We start from the raw sequence: 18,644 nt of genomic DNA, 5'->3' as shown, positions 1-18,644 counted from the left end.
GGTGGGGGGAGTGGAGGTATGTGTCTGCGTGTACGTGCCCAGCTAAGAATTGATAGTTGATACTTCTTTAGTAGAATATGAAGTCATAACTTAAAAAGTAACTTTTAACCTCTTTATTTTAGATTTGACCAGTCCAGAATTTTGTCCTGGTTATACTAAAGTTTGTGCTTGCTTTTTTTTTTTTTTTTTTTTTAAATAGGAAAAAATAGTGAATAGTTTAAAGTTGCATGTGAAATAAAATGAACCAATGTAGGTATGAATGAACTTTCCAGTTGGAACTCACAAGAACTTGTTTATTCACTGCCTGCTGACTCCTTAGAATCTGATAACAGTCTGTTTACGACTTAGGAACAGCTGAGCCAGGGGGCATGTTCCCATTTTACAGGATTTTTTGCTATATGTTAGGTTATTTTTTAGAATTAACACTAATAGTTTAAAAGTTTCCCAATTGCTACCTTCTTTAACCACTTTTATTTTTTTTGCAAATGTTTTCCATTTTTTCCATCTTACAGTAGATTAAATCAACTTGTAAATGAAACAGGGCAGACTATAGAACTACTTCCTAATAGAGTCCAGATTTCTGTAACTGCTTGTTTTGTTTTTTTTGGTTGTTTTTTTTTTTTTTTTTCTTCTTGAGATGCTTTGGTTTTAAAAACAGCATGAGTTGCTTAAGATTATTTGCTACCTTAATCACACAATAATTTTGTAGAAACCATTCTGTTTTGAGTACTATGCTTAGCTAGGTTTTTCTTTTTAGTGTTTCTGTTGTGTTCCTGATTTTTGTTACCGTTGTACCTGGTAAACATCTTAAACTCTTAAACTGTTCAGTAAGGTTTTATTAATGAGGTCTCAGTTTATATACATATTTTTAGGACACTTATTTATAATGACTTTTAATGTTGTGGTATTTGTTTCTTCATGTAAACATACAGGAACTTAGGTATGAAGAGAGTTTGATTCACCATAAGTACCTTACAGCCCAACTACATTGTTTATTAGGCAACCGAGTCACACATGCATCATCCGTAAGAAATCAATGACTATTTTCATGTGAGCTCCTAATATAGACTCAGCTTCCATAGATGGCATTGTACTATTTCTAAGAGAAGCAAGATTTAATCTCTACTCTCAGCACGTAAAAGGAGACAAGATGTAAAATGCCTCCCGTAGTATCTGCTGCTAAGTAAATGTTATTTGACTGTGAATCACAATAAATTATGTTCTATTATATATGTAAATATTCCTCCATTAAACGACAGATGGTACAAATTAATACCAGGTTCCTACCACAGAAACAAGGAATTATGCCCAAGGTCACATGGTAACATTGGCTGGAGAACTTGGCAACAGGAAGAGTCTTGTCCTGTATCCTGTAACACTTGGTCAAAGTAGCTGTCACAGCCTACAATGCCAGGTTTCTGACAAGGTGTGAAGCAGGAAGGCATGACTTCATGGTCCTTCAGCCTCTGAGAAATTTGTTATTTAAAGGATATTAGAGCAAATGAAGGAGAAGAATATATACTGTCCTCCTCATTTGTTTTCTTCTTTCGGGCAAATAAATACAGTATCTTAGTTATAGTACTTATTGCTTCTTTGAGTTAGAATAAATACAGGCTCTCAAGCTTCCTTCCTTTTAGAAGTAATTGGCTTCAACCAGATAAAAATTATACCCAGCAACTAATATAGTTGGTGCTAACACTGCTAAGAGTGTTTTTCAATTTATTTAGTAACATGAAACAATATTAATTGGAGGAAGATCTACTTCATAATTCTGCAGTCTCAGAAATAGCCAGTGCTGTCTGCCAAAAATATTTGAGATAGTAACCAGTATACAATTTTTTAATTGATTTGCAAATTCAAAATATTTACCATATTTCTATGATGTTACGATGGGTTAACGTTAGATGTCATGTTTAAATAAATATTTTCATGGGGCAGTTACAAAGTTCCCAGCCCGTACAGTTAGTATGTAGTGGACAAACGTTTAATTGTACTGACATTAAAACACAAACGTGTGCATAGGATGTCCATTACGGCGGACAGTAATATTACTAAGTTGGGAGCTATCTCAGAAAACCTGACGGTATTTTCATCAAGAAGACCTTGAAATCCTTCATCCTGTTGTTGACTTTTGGCTTGCCTCTGTTTTTATATTTTCTTGTATTCTTCATCACAAATACATTCTTCTTCCTTCACAAGCTCCCTGAGGCCTGCTTGCTCTAGAAAGATGCAGAGATGTTTGTCCGTATCCTTTGCTTTATTTGTGGTGCCTAGAACAACACCTGGTCATAATACATACTTACTAAATGTGTGTTGAGTGAATGAATGAACAAATGAATAAACCAGCGAACTGCCAATCCCAGCCCTCTTACTAGGCTTTATTTCATCCCTCAATGCACGTGATAAAGGAACATTGGTACCACTTTTATGTCACCTTCTCTTTCTTCATCTTTAAAGGCCTTATTACAGTTTTATTACACTGTATATATTTCACCTACTTACAATATGCAGTTCATTGATTTTTTAGTATATTCGTAGTTGTGCAGTCATTGAACATAGTCAATTTTAGAACATTTTCATCAGCCTAAGAGAAGCTCCACAGTCACTAGTGGTCACTCTGTGTTCCCTACCCCCTTAACCCTCTCCCTCTCCAGTCCTAGGTACCCACTAAACTACTACTTCTCTATATAGTTTTACCTATTTTGGATGTTTTCATAAAACTGGAGTCATAAAACCTGTGGTCTTTCATGGCTAGCTTCTTTCACTTAGCATGTTTTCAGAGTTGATGTTGTAGTATGTATGAGCATTTCACCTTTTTTTTAATATTTATTTATTTATTTATTTATTTATTTATTTATTTATTTATTTATTTATTTATTAATTATAGCCACACAGTGAGAGAGAGAGAGAGAGAGGCAGAGACACAGGCAGAGGGAGAAGCAGGCTCCATGCACCGGGAGCCTGATGTGGGATTTGATCCCAGGTCTCCAGGATCGCGCCCTGGGCCAAAGGCAGGCGCTAAACCGCTGCGCCACCCAGGGATCCCGCATTTCACTTTTTATAGCTGAGTAATACTCTACTGTATGGATATACTACATTTCTCCATTCATTAGTTGATAAACATCTGTATACAAGTGTTTGGATGTGCATTTTCATTTTTGGGTATATACTAGTAGTGTAATTGCAGGGTCGTACAGTATCTCTGTGTTTACCCTTTTTTAAGAAACTGCTTAACTGTTTCCTAAAGCAGTTACACCATTTAAAAATCCCTCAAGAAGTGCATGTGGGTTCCAGTTTCTCTGCATCCTTGCCAACACTTGTTATTATCTGTCCTTTGACTCTCGTTATCCCAGTGTGTATGTGTTATCTCATTGTGACTTTGATTTGCGTTTCCCTGATAGTTAATTATGTTGAGTATCTTCATGTGCTTACTGGCCATCTGCATGTCTCCTTTGAAGTTCTATTCAGATCCTTTGCTCATTTTTAAATTGGGTTGTCTTTTTAAAATCAAGTCGGAATAATTGTTTATGTATTCTTGGTACTAGATCCTTATCAGACTTGTGTGATTTGCAAATATTTTCAATCATTGTGGGGATTATCGTTCTCTTTCATGATAGCATCCTTCTAAGCACGAAATAATTAATTTTGATGAAATGCAGTTTATTTTCATGTGGCTACTTATGTTTTGATATCATAGCCAAGACAACAATGCTTACTCCAGGGTTAAGATTTATCCCTGTGGTTTCTTCTAAGAATGTTATAAGTTTAGCTGTTAAATTTAGATCCCGTTTAATTTTTATATGGGATCTGAGGTCAGGGTCCAGTTTCATTCTTTTGCATGTGAAAAATGCTTGTCCCAGTCCCATTTGTTAAAAAGACTATCCTTCCTCGCCATAGAATCATTCTGGCATCCTTATCAAAATCAGTTGACTTAAATTTAGAATTTATTTCTGGACTCTCACTTCTGTTCCATTCGTTATAATTTCTTATATGTTGCTGTCAGAAGGCTCTGAGGCAGATGGTCTCTTTTGAGCTGTACTCATCCTGCCTAAGCCGTTGGTATTACCTGGGATCCTTGTAGTAATAGTGGTTTTCTGGAAGGCTGTTTACCTGGGAAAAGCTTTCAGGGAAGACACATTTTAAAGCTTCTTCATTGCCTGCATGATGTTTTCTTCACCTTTGTGGAGTTGTAAAGCTCAGTATTTGTAATCATGATTTCCTTTCTCTGTCTTTAGTCTTCTTGGCTCTCTTCATAGCCATCCATTTTGAATTCCTATTTTCCTCCTCGGGACTTGTATTGAGCCCCCACGGAATTTAAAAGCAAGGTCAAGTGAGTTGCATACATGTGCTTGGCCTACTCTGGAGTTTTAGCACTGCGTGGACTTGTAATAAAGCCCTGTCCTGATCAAGTATATCCATAGTTGACCAGTATCCTGGCATTTGGCCTGAAAGCAGTGAGGCCAGCCGGCAGTCTTCTTGTGGCGTGAATGCCATGTTGGACCACACAGCTACCTCTGCATCCCAGGCTATTATTTCTAGAAGTTCAGCCTCTAATCTTAGAAGTTAGAAACTCTCTTGGTGGAGCAGGAAAGCAGAAAATCAGTTCTAATTGATGCAGTGTGAAAAGTGCCAGGAATAACCAAGGTATAGGTAATTCAGTATGTTTGCTTTTCTCATTTAGCCAGGTAATCGTGAACCCCTATCCAGCCATGTATTCTCTTAAACTTCTGAAACACAGATTTAATCATCGTCAATCATCGTCCATGGGCCTATGGTGTGTAGATATTAGTCCATGTAATCACTCTCAAATACCACTTTCCTATAGGTATAAAGTTATTATTCTCAGATTGTTTCAAAGCACATTTCATGTGGGTGATAATCCCATCATTTCTTCAGAATTGTAAAATAGAATAATCAGTTATCCTGTGCCTGCTGCGGTGGCCATTAATTTAACGAGTATTTGCAAGGCTTCAGTGTGCTAGGACACCAGTGCATTGTCACCATCAGCATGGCTGTAAGGTCAAGCATTTATATGTGAAATCCCTTACCTTTGTGATTGCTTTAGGGCCCTCTAGGTGTTCCTTCATACAAGGCAGAACGCGATTGGACTTAGCCAAATATGCTTATGATCACAAACTTTGTATTCATCCACTATTCAGTAAACGTTGATTGAAAGCCTCTTCATCTGCTGTGATTGCTGCTGACGGTACAAAGGAGGACTGACCCCTTCTCTGTCCATAGTTTAGGCATCATGAAATGATGCTTATAACTCTACGACTGCCTCAGTGGATTGTTCTTACGTAACACACAGTACTTGGGCAACACATAATAGTCACCTACTCATTAAAACAAACAAATCTTAGGTGCCCACTATGTGCTAAAGGTGTTTGACTTGTGAAGATGAGGAACAGCTTCTGTGAGGAAGTGACAGGTAAGGCAGCAAGGCTCAGGGACAGGAGAAGATCATTACAGGTCGAGAGGGCAGCGTGTGCCAGAGGAGCCAAAGAAGGCTAGTGTGGCAGGAACCCAGCATAGGTAGGAAACCAGACTTAGCCAGAAGCAGGCTGCCACGTCAGGACCCATGAGCTATGTTGAGGACTTGGGCCACGTCAGGACCCATGAGCTATGTTGAGGACTTGGCCTTCTGTCCTAAGCACAGAAGGAAGACGACCTTTTGGAGCCAAGAGCCCCCTTTTACTCGACCTGTGAACTGAGTCTTAATGAAACAGGTTAGCTCTTACTCAGATTTGATTTCTAGATAGAAATGTTAAAACTTTAAAGTTCCTTCTTATTTAGATAAGTGTTTCTTCGACTTCATTGTGCTCAAGAATTACCTGGAGGACTTGTTAAAGCAAGTGCCCGCTCCCAGAGATCCTGTTAAGTCTGGGTGGTGGTCAAGAATTTGAATTTCTCTTAAGTTCGCAGAAGATCCTCATGTAGCTGGTCCTGGCCATGGACTAGTTTGAGTATCAGTTACTTAGAGTAACAAAATTAATTCATCTGTCTTTTGTCATTGTTTTCCTTGTGTATAACTAGCAAAGGATCATTTTTTAGTTCTATAATAATGATTTTTCTTTTTTCAGGAGCTGTATTTTATAGGAGTTAAGTCTATACATTATACCTGTCTGTGTACCTTCTGTATATAAATATACAGGACTCTGTGAGGTGATACAGTAGCAAAGAGGATTGGAAAGGCATAGCCCCAGAAATCAGGATACTTAAAATCAAAAAGAAATCATGATTAACAAAAACGTGTAAAAAGTTACAAGAACCACCTCGACACTGTTGAAATTTAAAATTTGGAACAGTATCATTTTGGGATTTGGAAACAGTTGGTGTTGTAGTAAGAGTAAACCTATGTATTATTGAATCCGGTTTTTATTTTTGTTTTTCTAGATCTAATCACTTGTTTAGATACTGCATCCAGTTTTTTGGAACCTGAGTTCAGGTATGACCATATTTTTGACTTTCCCCCCCTTGAATGTCACTCTTTCTCTACTTCATCATTATTCTTACACACTTCGGATTAATGTACATCAGTGTATGTATCACAGGTGTGACACGTAATCATGGTTCTGAGATGTCAGTAAATTAGAGCTTATTTTAAGCCCTTGAGTTACTATGTTTACATTTTGCTTTAATTGTAGCATTTGGGTCTTCTCTACCCTGAAAGTATAATTTTAATATGCTTTAAAAGTAGAACTGGTCCCCTTTCAAAACCTGGCAAAACTGCTAATGAAGTTAGAGAAGCTAACTCCCCACCCCCCACCCCCTTTCAAAAAAGGGGAAAGAATGATTTAGGCTCTGATGGAATTCTTCAGTGTTCTTGCCCAGGCAGCGTTTCTACTACTGTTTCCCTGCTTTATGTCCTTGTCTCTTATCTCGACTGGGATTAACTTCTATTTTATTTTCCGTTTGTAACCTTTGCTGGCTTTTATCCTGCCCCTCGCATTGCCGCCAGGTTTCATACTAAGGTAGATACCTGATCCTTCCCCTACTTTAAAATCCCCAGGCGCTCCTTGTTATTGAGACAAAATGCCATCCAGATCTCTTGGCCTGGGTTTCACAATCCTTCGCAGGTAGGCCTCGGGCCATTTGTCCAGTATCATCTTATGTACTTAGGTTGAAATGGCTCTGGATTCCTTACGCTGCTCTGAGCTCTCAGAACTGTTGCCTAGAGTTACTGGACTCCTCTGCTTGGCAAATTTGTTCTCATCGAAGTGACACCTGTCTCAGGAACCTCCCCCTGACTTGCTACCACACTGCAAAGAGCAGCCTTTATTTTGTCATAAAGGATTGCTCTTTCTCTGTGGGATGGGTACACTCTTCAGCACTTCAGAGGGTCCCGGTCAGCAGGGGGGACTCTGGCATCATTGTGTGATGCACAGCCTCTGCTCTGGGCTCCATCACCACCACCCATACGCGAGCTGCTGTATTCCCTGGCCTGGACGGCTGCACCACCAGCCCAGCAGTGTCTCGGCGTCCCCTCATGGTTCCTTACAGCCTCTTTCTTCTCAGGAGCCAGAATGATCTCTTTCAGAAGTATAAATCAGATGATGTGTATAAGCTTTGAAATCCCTCATTGACTTCCTAGTTTTACTTAGAAATACATTCCAGACTCCTCACCATAGTCCACAAGGCTTCAGCACTATCTGGCTCCTGTCCACCTCTTGAGCCTTCTCTCAGTCTAATGTTACCTTTGGGTCGGACAGTGCTCACTGTACTCTATCTGCGCTGCTCATCCTCAGGTGCAGACACACACGGGCCACCCTGCCTCGTGGGCATGCTGCTCCTGCTGATTAGGGTCCATTTCCCTCCCTTCCTCGGGGCCCCGTGTCCTGACTTCGGCAGTGCAGAGCCCTGTGTAAGAGCATAGACTCTGGAGCCACTTACTAGTTGTGGTACCTGGACACACCGTTTCACAGCTCCCTCTTCTGTTAGATGAGGATGATACTAAGACCTACCACTCGGGTTCTTGTGTGGGTTCCGGAGCTACTCAGAAAGCCTGCTGGCACATAGTAAATTTACTGAATGTTTGTATTACTTTTATTTATTTTTTTATTTTTTTAAGATTTTATTTATTCATAGAGACAGAGAGAGAGAGAGAGAGGCAGAGACACAAGCAGAGGGAGAAGCAGGCATCATACAGAGAGCCTGATGTGGGACTCGATCCAAGGTCTCCAGGATCACGCCCTGGGCTGCAGGCGGCGCTAAACCGCTGTGCCACCGGGGCTGCCCTTTTTGTATTACTTTTATTAAGTTTGCTTCCTCCCAGTAATTTCATGGAGTGCTTTTTCTTCATAGCAGAACCATAATCTGATGAATTGCTCATTTAAATATTAGTTTAATGTCCACCCTCCCCCCCCCTATCCCGGCCTCTGGAGTGTAAACCCAGTGACGACTGGGCCATATTTATGTGATTGATTTTCATAAACCCAATACCTAGCAAAGCCCAGCACGCAACAGACAACATAGTAGACATTCAGGTAACTGTGTTGAGTGGGTGGGTGGGTGAGTCAATAAATGAATGAATGCCAGACCTTTTAAAGTCAAATTTGATCAATAAAGGATTGGTGAAATAAATTATTGTTTATCCACAAAATAGAAGAGGGTGTAGCTATTAAATATGAATAGATCTTATAAGTACAAATATGTCTGTGATGAATTATGAAGTAAAATAAAGCAATATGTAGAATATGAAACAATTATTTTAAATATGTGAGTGAAGATGTGTTATAGGGACAGACAGAATAAAGTCTGAAAGGGCTTTTTGGAAATAGTAGGTAGTGAGATGATAGTATTTAATGAACCGAAAAATGAATATGTGATGTTTTTGTTCTTTTCCCCGCAGTGAGCACAGAACTATATTATACCCTTTAACTTGTTTTTATTTCACAGTAAGTACTGCCCAGCTGGTTGTCTGCTTCCTTTTGCTGAGATCTCTGGAACAATCCCTCATGGATATAGAGATGTAAGTCTAAGGAACATAGACTTAGTTGAAGCCACGAGAGAACTATATTTTTCTTAAACTCCCAAATAGGTTGATGTACCTATTGTATATCTTTCATCTTGATTTATTTTCTAGGAATTATTTCCCTTTAGTATCACATAATGTTTTATTCTTTGTCTTGTGCTACAAGTCTGTACTATGTTATCACGTTAATCATCCTGTGTTTATTGAGCAGACTGCCCTGGTCAACTCATTTCTTGAGGAAGCATAAGTGTCTTGTTTATAAATTGTCAAAAGAAAGTGAAATAACTAATCTTTTATTTTCCCTTTCCTCAAGTCCTCGCCGTTGTGCATGGCTGGCGTGCATGCAGGAGTAGTGTCAAACATTCTGGGTGGACAAATCAGTGTTGTGATCAGTAAAGGTATCCCATACTATGAGAGTTCTTTGGCCAACAACGTCACGTCTGTGGTGTAAGTATATACGTTACTGGTCATAGTAACGGTGTTGGGCATGGGTTGGTATAGCAACTAGTTAGATCTCAGCAACATCACTGTTAATGGTGTTCAGAAGGTAACCTTTGTGTGACAGGCATTCCCATTTTTGTGTGTTGGTTGAGCATACTGAAGAGTCCAGGCAGGTTGCACTACCTTAACATGCTCTCCATCACAAAGGTCGTCATTCTCTAGGATGATTTTGTACTTTTCTGAGTGTTGAAAATGCCTAGGGTAAGGGTCTAAGAGTCTGTGGCCAAATTTTTACTTCATTTTCAAGATTAGAAGGCATAACAACTCTGTTTCTTATAGACTCTGACCTAGGATGGATTGAGGATAACTGAAATACTTTAAGTATAAGTTAGATTTTGACATAAATTCAGAAGTAGCAGTATTATGAATCCTCCTCTCATCCAAAGAGAATGTTTTAAGAATGTATCTTTATGGTCACTACAGTTATCTGTTTTATGAAACACAGACAAGGCAACAAACGCAGGAAAGGTTGAAACATTAAATAGAAATCTAATATTTGGGATCTGTTTTGGTAAATCTCACCTGTTAGATGGGCTTAGTCCTATAGACAATACTGAGTCTAATTGAAACCAGCTTCTCTTCAGAGGTTCTTGGCCAGTTTTCATTCAGAAGATGAGAGCATGAGCCATATCCATATTTTTGGTTCATTTAAAACTCTCTAACCACGTATAAACCATTCTTAGCTCACTGGCCATACAAAACAGGCCATGCATGAGCGAGCCATCGTTTGCCCATCCCTGGTTAGAGTTAGCAACCTTTCCTTTTCTTGGTTTCTTCTAGATGATTTTATGCAGAGACTTCTCATTCCTTTCCCCTCTGCTATCTTTAGAAATAATTTTGTCAGTTCTCTTTCTTTCACACCTTAAGAAAAAATAAGGATAGGTTGCATCCACTTGTAATAATCGTTTGAATGTTATGCTAAAGGCAAGAGCATACTCTGATGTTCTGATCTCCCCAAGTTCTTTAGAGTCCTTGGTAAACTACTCCCTTGTCCCACTGCTCCATTCTCCCCAACTGCATTTCCTTGCCTCTTACTTTGAAATCCAGATGCAGTGCTGCATTGTAACACTGAAATTTCTTAGCTGTGTTTATTTTCTGTAACAAATGCAATCTCTTCTGTTTGTAGCCAGCTTTTTTCTGTTTACCCAAGGAAACTTAAGCCTCATTCTCTGAGAATTAGTGTACTTGCAACAAAAGCAAATGACACAGAAAAGTTTGAGGAATCAGTTTATTTCCATGAAAGATAAATAAGTACATGTTAAAGGTTACACGGGATTACTTGGCACATTTCATGTATGAGACAGGCACTAGGTACTCGTAGAGAAAGTTGATTATGCTGATTTCAGAAATTGTTCTGCTTTGAAATGAGACCTTTTTTGCCTAAGAATAGCATCGGTTGTCTAACATATAGCCATAGAATATCCTTAGTTCTTTATATAGTAAAGTAAAAACAAAAGAAAAAGTTTTACTTAAGAAAAATATAGGGAAGTCAATATATGAGTGTCACCAAGAACAACCTTTCTCTCTTTCAGGGGACACTTATCTACAAGTCTTTTTACATTTAAGACAAGTGGTAAGCCTCTCATGGACTTTATAACTTATTATAATTTGCATAATAGTTAATATTTTTAAAATATGTAGTATTCCAATTGCTGGTGTTTTGCACCTTCTTGTATGTCACAATAATATAATAGATGGAATAAACTGGAGGTTTTATATTTAATAAAGAAATGATCATGTAGCAAGGAAAGTTCCTTAGGAAAGGTTATTTTTTAAATATGTCTGAAGAAGGAATTAATTCAACAGAAAATACTTATTGAGTGCCTTTGATTTGTTAGGCACTGTCCTGGTGCTAGTGAAACAAAGGTGAACAGAATAAACAAGATCCTCCTTTCTTGGAGCTTAGATACTAGTATTGAGAGATTAACAGTAAACAGTAGGTAAATAAATTACTATATATGATGTACTTTTTATAATATTATTGAAGATGTAGAAAAATCGGTCAAGGAAAGCAGATATAGGCAACGCAGGAGTGCCTGGCTTGGAGTTTTAAGTGGGGTCAGGATAGGCCTCATGGAGAATGTGACATCTGAGCAAACACCTAACTGCAGTAGGGAGTGAGTCCTCCACTGGTCTGGAGACAGTATCACAGGGAGAGGATAATGTATTCCCATTAAATTAATGGTTATTGCTTGTGAATAAATATGTCTGTACATTTCCTGATGAGACACAAAGACATGGACCCAAGAAACATTTGCCTACTTTTGTTATTTCTCTATTACAGTATATTATTAGGACAGTGTATATTAATTGCATATACAATAGAAAGTTTCCAGTGAGCAAATTTATACAGATTTTGAATTTATATCTAGAAACCAAATTTCTGTCTTTTTTGTTTCAGGTTGTTATGGAACCCTGGGGATGGAATCTGGTGTGATTGCCGATCCTCAAATAACAGCATCATCTGTGCTGGAATGGACTGACCACACAGGACAAGAGAACAGTTGGAAACCCGAAAAGGCCAGGCTGAAGAAACCTGGGCCTCCCTGGGCTGCTTTTGCCACTGATGAATATCAGTGGTTACAAATAGATCTGAATAAAGAAAAGAAGATAACAGGTCAAGAGACATAATTTTCTAGAATGCTTTATAGTTCTGATTTTATTTGGAAATCTGATGACATCTAAGATTTTCATAGGAAATTAGGTCACTGCCAATTTAATTGTATGGTTTTAAGTTTTCTTTACTGGTGTTAAGTATTCCAAAAGGTGGTTTTATTAAAACGTGGCAGAGTAAAGGTGTTGGTTTTTGATTTTTACTAGCTTTTCGTTTTTATCGTAATAAGATTCTTTTAAGGTAGTGTTTCAATTAAGTGATCTTGATATTTGAAATTACCATCTCTTCTAGTTATTAAAGGAAATTCATGTTCAAGGAGTTCATTTTAAGTGCTATAAATAATATTCTGCATGTGTCTGAATACAAATTTATTTGGAGCAATTTATCAAATGGTCAGTATAATTTATTAGAATTATTAGGTGAGGTAGTTTTGTTAAAGATTTATTTTGATTTGGCACTGAAAAAAATAATTGTTTTAATCCATTCATTCCTAGGCAGTCATTGTTACTTGGTAGATGAGATATATTTTGCAATGACATGAATACAGGCTGTCAAAATAGAACAGTCCTTTCCCTATGTGCTCCCCTAACTCTTGTGTCTCTACAAGGGAACAAAGGCAAGGATTTAGTTGCTATTATAATGAAACCTTGCACTTGGAGATGGTAATGGGCCATTGGCAAGCATGCTTTAACAGTGCACTTTGGATGTTTGTGCTTCAATGCTGAACAGACTTCAAGGATCAGACTGTGTGCACTAACGAAAGCAACTTTCCATTCCCTAGGCATTGTAACCACTGGCTCCACCATGGTGGAACACAATTACTATGTGTCAGCCTACAGAATTCTATACAGCGATGATGGACAGAGATGGACTGTGTACAGAGAGCCAGGCGTGGAGCAGGATAAGGTAAGATGATTGCCAGGGTGTTTTTGAAAATGGGCCTCTGCCAGAAATCGTGGACATTTTCATGTGCAGTGTTCATGTTAGCTATTGCTAGGTCTTTGCTGTCTCTTGGTTATGTAGGTTGTGTTGGTTATTAGCCGTACTCTTCTAACTGTGGTTAGGAAATTCTCAGTGGTTCTAGGTTCCTTTTGATGATCTCAGATTTCTTAACTCAATTGTTTAGGTACTTGATTAAGAAGTTCTAAAAAGAAGGGGCACCTGGCTGGCTCATGTGGCAAAGCGTGTGACTCTTGATCTCAGGGTCATGAATTTAAACCTCACTTTGAGTGTAGAGCCTACATAAGTGAATGAAGGAATGAATAATTTTCAATCAGTAGTGGTAACTTATTAAAAAAAATTCTAAAAAGGAACTTGTAATTTCTTGTCATAAATAAGTTTTTCCTGTTAATCCACAGAATGATGGAGAGCCTAATTTGTCCCCAGATTTCTTCTATGGAGGCAAGGGGACAACAGACAATAGCTGAAGGCAAAAGTGCATTATAGGATGGGATGTAGACTTGAAAGTTTATTTCAAGATCACTATAGCAAATTGGGGCTTAGAAAACTTTTTTCCTATCTGAAGAGTTTCCTTAGCTTCCATGCTAGTTGTCAAATTGTTTTAGTTCACAGACAGTGATAATGCAGGAATGTTTCAGAGCAGATGATCAGGGGTGGGGAGTGGGGAGTAGTGGCTATCCTCTAGATGACACTTTCACCTGGGCTTCTGGCCTGTGATCCACCACGAGGACCTTGGAACTCGGGGAAGTCCTTGCTCCCAAGGAAGGCCAAGTTCTTCTCATCTAGAACTGAAATTATAAGCACAATTTTTTTTTTCATGAAACTTCCCTGAGTTCCATTTCAATTCTATGATACCCTCCGTTCTCTATCGTATGTATGATTTGCTGATATGTCTTCAATTTCCACTTTTCTTATCTCTCTATTCAGAAAACTCGAGGGGCTCCTTATAATCTGTCATGTGGATCTAAACCCTTCCGTTGTTACTCAAGGCCTCCTTCCTCTCTCTTCTGCGTGATAGCACATGACCTTCATCTTTGGTGAGGCTCTACCCATTGAAGTAAATAACAGTATTGTCTTTGTACCTATCTTCCTTCTGCTTAATAACCTCAAACTTGGCTACTTTTTTACTCTGAGCACATCCATACCTGTTTGTAGAATATGTATTGTACTTGCGGAATATAGTTAACTTTTTGAAATTATAAAAAAGTATCCATGATTCTATTATAAAAACATCTAGCACGATTGAATTATATTTCTGAAAAAGACTTCCTTTTTTGCTTCATTTTTGAAGGATAATTTCATTAGGTATAGAATTCTAGGTTGATTTTGTTTTCCCCTCCACACTTTAACTATGCTGGTCCACTGTTTTCTGGTTTACATTTTTCCAGTAAGAATTCTATCTTTCATGCCTTTGTTCCTCATTATGTAATGTGTCTTTTTATTCCTTGACTGTTTTTAAGATTTTCTTTTTAACGTCTATTTGAAGCAATTTGATTATGATGTGCCTTTGTGTAGTTGTCTTCATGTTTCTTCTGCTTGGGCTTCTTTGATCTCTTGGATCTGCTATTTATAATTTGCATCAAATTTAGAAAATTGTAGGCCATGTTTCCTCAAATATGTTTTCTCAAATATGTTGCCTCCCTAATTCTAATTACATGACTATTATGACTCTTAAAGATGTCTCACAGCTTACTGATGCTCTGTTCATTTTTTTTTTTTAATCTTTCTCCCAGTTCTAGTTTGGAAAATTTACTGTTTTGCTTTAAGTTCACTAATCTGTTCTGCACTAATATATTAATCCCATCCTGTGTACTTTTATCTTCAACGTTGTATTTTTGCTTCCAGATATTCAGTTTGGTGCTTTTAAAATTTCTTTCAAGTCTCTCCTGAACATACTTATGCTTTTTTCTACCCCTAAAACCTATGGAATATATAGTAACTCTTTTGATGCCCTTCTCTGCTAATTCTGTCTACTAATGTGTCATATGTGAGTCTTTTTATGTGGATGGATATTATGAGTTATATTCCCTGGTAATTTTTGGTTGGCTGCCAAACGTGATGGACTTTTATGTTGTTTGGTGCTAGGGTTGTTTTCTGTTTTCTACATATTTTAGAGCTTTATTCTAAGACACAGGTTACTTGGGAATTATTTGGTCTTTTTAAGGTTTGCATTTTAGCTTTGTTAGGCAGGACCTGAGCAGCTTTTAGTTCTAATTTTTTTTCTGCTACTGAGACAATACTGTTCCAAGTCCTCAACCCAAAGTCTCATACATTATGGGTTTTCTCCATGCTATCTATCGGTAATGTGAGCTGTTCCCAACCCTGCATAGCTCTGAGAATTGTTGGGCTGGCTCCTTTCCAACACTTCTTTTCCCATCCACAGGTCGTTTACTTTACATGCAACTGAAGATTTAAGGGGAAACCCCCCCTACAGATCCAAGAAGTCCCTCTTTGTGCGGTTCTCTTCTCTCCTATACTCTGTCTTGCACATTCTAGCTACTTTGGCTTCTCCATCTCTGAGCTCTGTGTCCTCAATTCAGGAGACCACCAAGGCTCTCTCCAGACAACACTGGGACAATAGAAAGGCTCGCCTCATGTGTCTTTTTTCTCTCAGGGATTCAGTGCGCTATGCTGCCTATTGTCCAGTGTTTCATATATCCTGTCTGATTTTTTCAGATGTGTAAGGCAAAGAGTAAACTTTTAGTCCCTGTTATTCTGTCCTGAAGAGAAGCGGAAGTCCTTACATTGAAGTATATGGAATACCAGTCTCTTGCCTCACTTACGTTAGCCCATCTGCTCTCTCATTGACCTCCAACTCCAGAGTAATTGATGTGTTCATTTCCACACCCTTTCTAAGCATGCACATATGCAGGAACACATACAGATTGAGATGGCTTTTAGGTTTGTTTTCAGAAGATAGCAGTGTATGTACAACTTCATAATATATTACTTTTTAATAGTGTGCCATATCTGTGTGTGGTGATATCTAATAAAATTTAAGTTCTTTGAGAGTGGAAGCTTTGACTTCCGTTTCCATTTTTATCCTCATGACACCTTGCAGACCTTCCTACACTCAGGGGCTTTTAATAAATGCTCATAGATTATAGCAGATCTTTTTTTACTTAGTTCATATAAAATTTTTCTCCCTTAAGCTTTTTCATAAAAATGAAACTATAGTGTGAAGTAAGGCCTCAGGGATAGTTTTTATGTCCTAAAATGATTACGGTTCCTGTTCCACTAAAATAATAGACTGCAAATAATTGCCTTCATTTCAGAGTAATATCTGAGGAAATAATGGAAGTTTACTAGGTAGGGGATTATTATAACTTCAAAATAAACCTTGTAGAAAATGAAGGCTGTTAACACGTCTTAGAAATTTACAGTCTAATACTTTGTGAATCAGCCAAAAGAAAGTAGCTGTATTTGGACATGACTTGATTGAAGAGTTAAACATTAACTTGCTTTCACATCAACTGATAAAAATACAAACCCCTTTGGTTTTAGGCAGCTATCTATCTCTTGGCAGTCTTTAGAAACTAGCCTGGTGATTTCACCCAAAGGAAAAGGGAGGACTTTTTGCTTAGTGGAGCTCTAGAGTTAAGTCAGAAAACTTGGACTCAAGTCACTGCTCGCTTATTGACGTTATCCAGTCCACTTACATTCTGGGAGCTGCAGTTTTCTGGGTCCTGTGTATTTCATGGGGTTGTCCTAGAGAACAGTTGAGATAATTATGTGAAAATGCTTTGTAAATAAGAGCCCTTCAGTGTTATATATTATCATGATATGCTTGAAATGATTGAGGGGATGAGCTAGTCACTTGAAATCGTATTTTTACCTAATACATAGAATGCATATAATACATAGAATGCATCTGTTGCTGTTTACATGGGTTCATTAAAATTAGGCAGCAGCGTTTCAGAATCACTTGTCTGGTTTAGATAGCAACAAGGAATGAAAGTGGGTTTAACATGAGAACTGTCTTTATGTCGTTTATCCAGTAGGTGGGGGTATCTGACTGTTGCATATTCCTTAGTCGATGTTCACTTTCTGTGCCTCTTCTGTGAGAAAAATTATGAAAAGTACACAGTAAAGCATTTCCTCTAAGACTGTATGTTCAATTATGCTTCACTTTGAAAATTAATATATTTGAACAGTTGGTAATCCCACAGGGCTACAATTCCTAATTTACTAATAGAATTATACTGCCTCACGGGACTGAAACCCTCTTCCCAGTTGCCAAGTTAGCATTTTTATTATGTTTAAATCACATTAAAATCGTTTGTGTATTCAGTACTTTTATAAGTGTTTGATTAAGAATGTGTAGCTTCTTAATAGTTTGTCCAAATTATGATTAATTTATTTTCTGAGAAATTAATTCTTACTGTCATACTTTACAGATGTCATTTAAGACCCAGAGCAAAAAAAAACAAAAAAAACAAAAATGTTTCAGTGGAACAGTATAACCCTGACTTCTGTTGATGTAAAGTACCAATTTTTTGTTGTTTTTTAAAGATATTTCAAGGAAACAAAGATTATCACCAGGATGTGCGTAATAACTTTTTGCCACCAATTGTTGCACGTTTTATTAGAGTGAATCCTACCCAGTGGCAGCAGAAAATTGCCATGAAAATGGAACTGCTTGGATGTCAGTTTATTCCTAAAGGTAAAGCAACAGTATTTTATTTTCACTGGATTAATTTAAAATGGCTTTGCGGCTCTCAGAGAAGATAAGTAATGATAATACGGGTGTTTAGATTTTAATTACAACATCTTCTTAAAGAGGATTTTTATCTTTTTATTTTTTTAAAGATTTTATTTATTTATTTATTCGTGATAGAGAGAGGCAGAGACACAGGCAGAGGGAGAAGCAGGCTCCATGCCAGGAGCCCAACGCAGGACTCGATTCCGGAACTCCAGGATCACACCCTGGGCCAAAGGCAGGCGCTGAACTGCTGAGCCACCCAGGGATCCTCCTTAAAAAGGATTTTTTAAAAGAAATAGTCATCCTATTAAAAAGCTAGTTACCAGGATGGTTTCCAAAGTTACAAGAAGAAGACAGAGCATCATTGATGAGATAATTCATATAATGAGATTGCTTTTCAGATCTAGTCTCAATCTTCACAATTTCTAATCAGATTCCATGTAGCATAATATTGTATCACAAACACCAGTGGTTATAGCAGTAAGCTTAAGTGCCGTTCCCTTTGAAAAAAAGGAAAAGTGTAAGTAATTTCCCCTCAATATTGTAGAATATTTTAATACGTTGTTTACTGTTGTGTATCTCCAGGACCTGCCCCAACGCCCACACGTAGTGGGCGCACCACAAACCGTTATTAGATGAAATGAAAGAGTCGTATGTCAAACTGTGATGATACTTCTGTAGCTTTAGAGTTTAACATCATCCACCTCCTCAGTGTCCTCCTTCTAAGAAAATTATTTTTAAGACAGTTATTTAAAAAATGAGAGATCCCAGTAAGCTTATATATGTAATGCATAGTATATTTATCCTTCTGGCATATTGCTCCCTGAGACTTAAAATTACCAAGCAGAAATGAGTACTCTAGGAAATGTTGGAAACATTTAAATTACTGTTTT

General features: G+C 37.8%; 1 protein-coding gene and 1 long non-coding RNA gene across 4 annotated transcripts in view; one reads left to right on the top strand and one right to left on the bottom strand.

The window, feature by feature from the left end:
- The window catches only part of DCBLD2 (discoidin, CUB and LCCL domain containing 2), an 86,421-nt gene that overhangs the window by 53,041 nt on the left and 14,736 nt on the right, over positions 1-18,644 (top strand). For all 3 annotated transcript variants that reach the window (XM_038582558.1, XM_038582560.1, XM_038582559.1), the window contains 7 exons: positions 6,397-6,448; positions 8,899-8,971; positions 9,288-9,421; positions 11,008-11,048; positions 11,877-12,092; positions 12,871-12,995; positions 17,562-17,712. In XM_038582558.1, the coding sequence (XP_038438486.1) occupies positions 6,397-6,448; positions 8,899-8,971; positions 9,288-9,421; positions 11,008-11,048; positions 11,877-12,092; positions 12,871-12,995; positions 17,562-17,712 (792 nt within the window). The remainder of the gene's footprint in view (positions 1-6,396; positions 6,449-8,898; positions 8,972-9,287; positions 9,422-11,007; positions 11,049-11,876; positions 12,093-12,870; positions 12,996-17,561; positions 17,713-18,644) is intronic.
- LOC119867312 lies at positions 10,690-17,942 on the bottom strand. The gene is made up of 2 exons (XR_005383179.1): positions 16,709-17,942; positions 10,690-13,837 (listed from the first exon to the last, which is right to left on the bottom strand). It is a non-coding gene; the product is annotated as an uncharacterized LOC119867312 (long non-coding RNA).

This window comes from Canis lupus, chromosome 33 (assembly GCF_011100685.1).
Source record: "Canis lupus familiaris isolate Mischka breed German Shepherd chromosome 33, alternate assembly UU_Cfam_GSD_1.0, whole genome shotgun sequence".
Classification (NCBI taxonomy): domain Eukaryota; kingdom Metazoa; phylum Chordata; class Mammalia; order Carnivora; family Canidae; genus Canis; species Canis lupus.
This window is presented reverse-complemented; position numbering and strand designations above follow the sequence as displayed.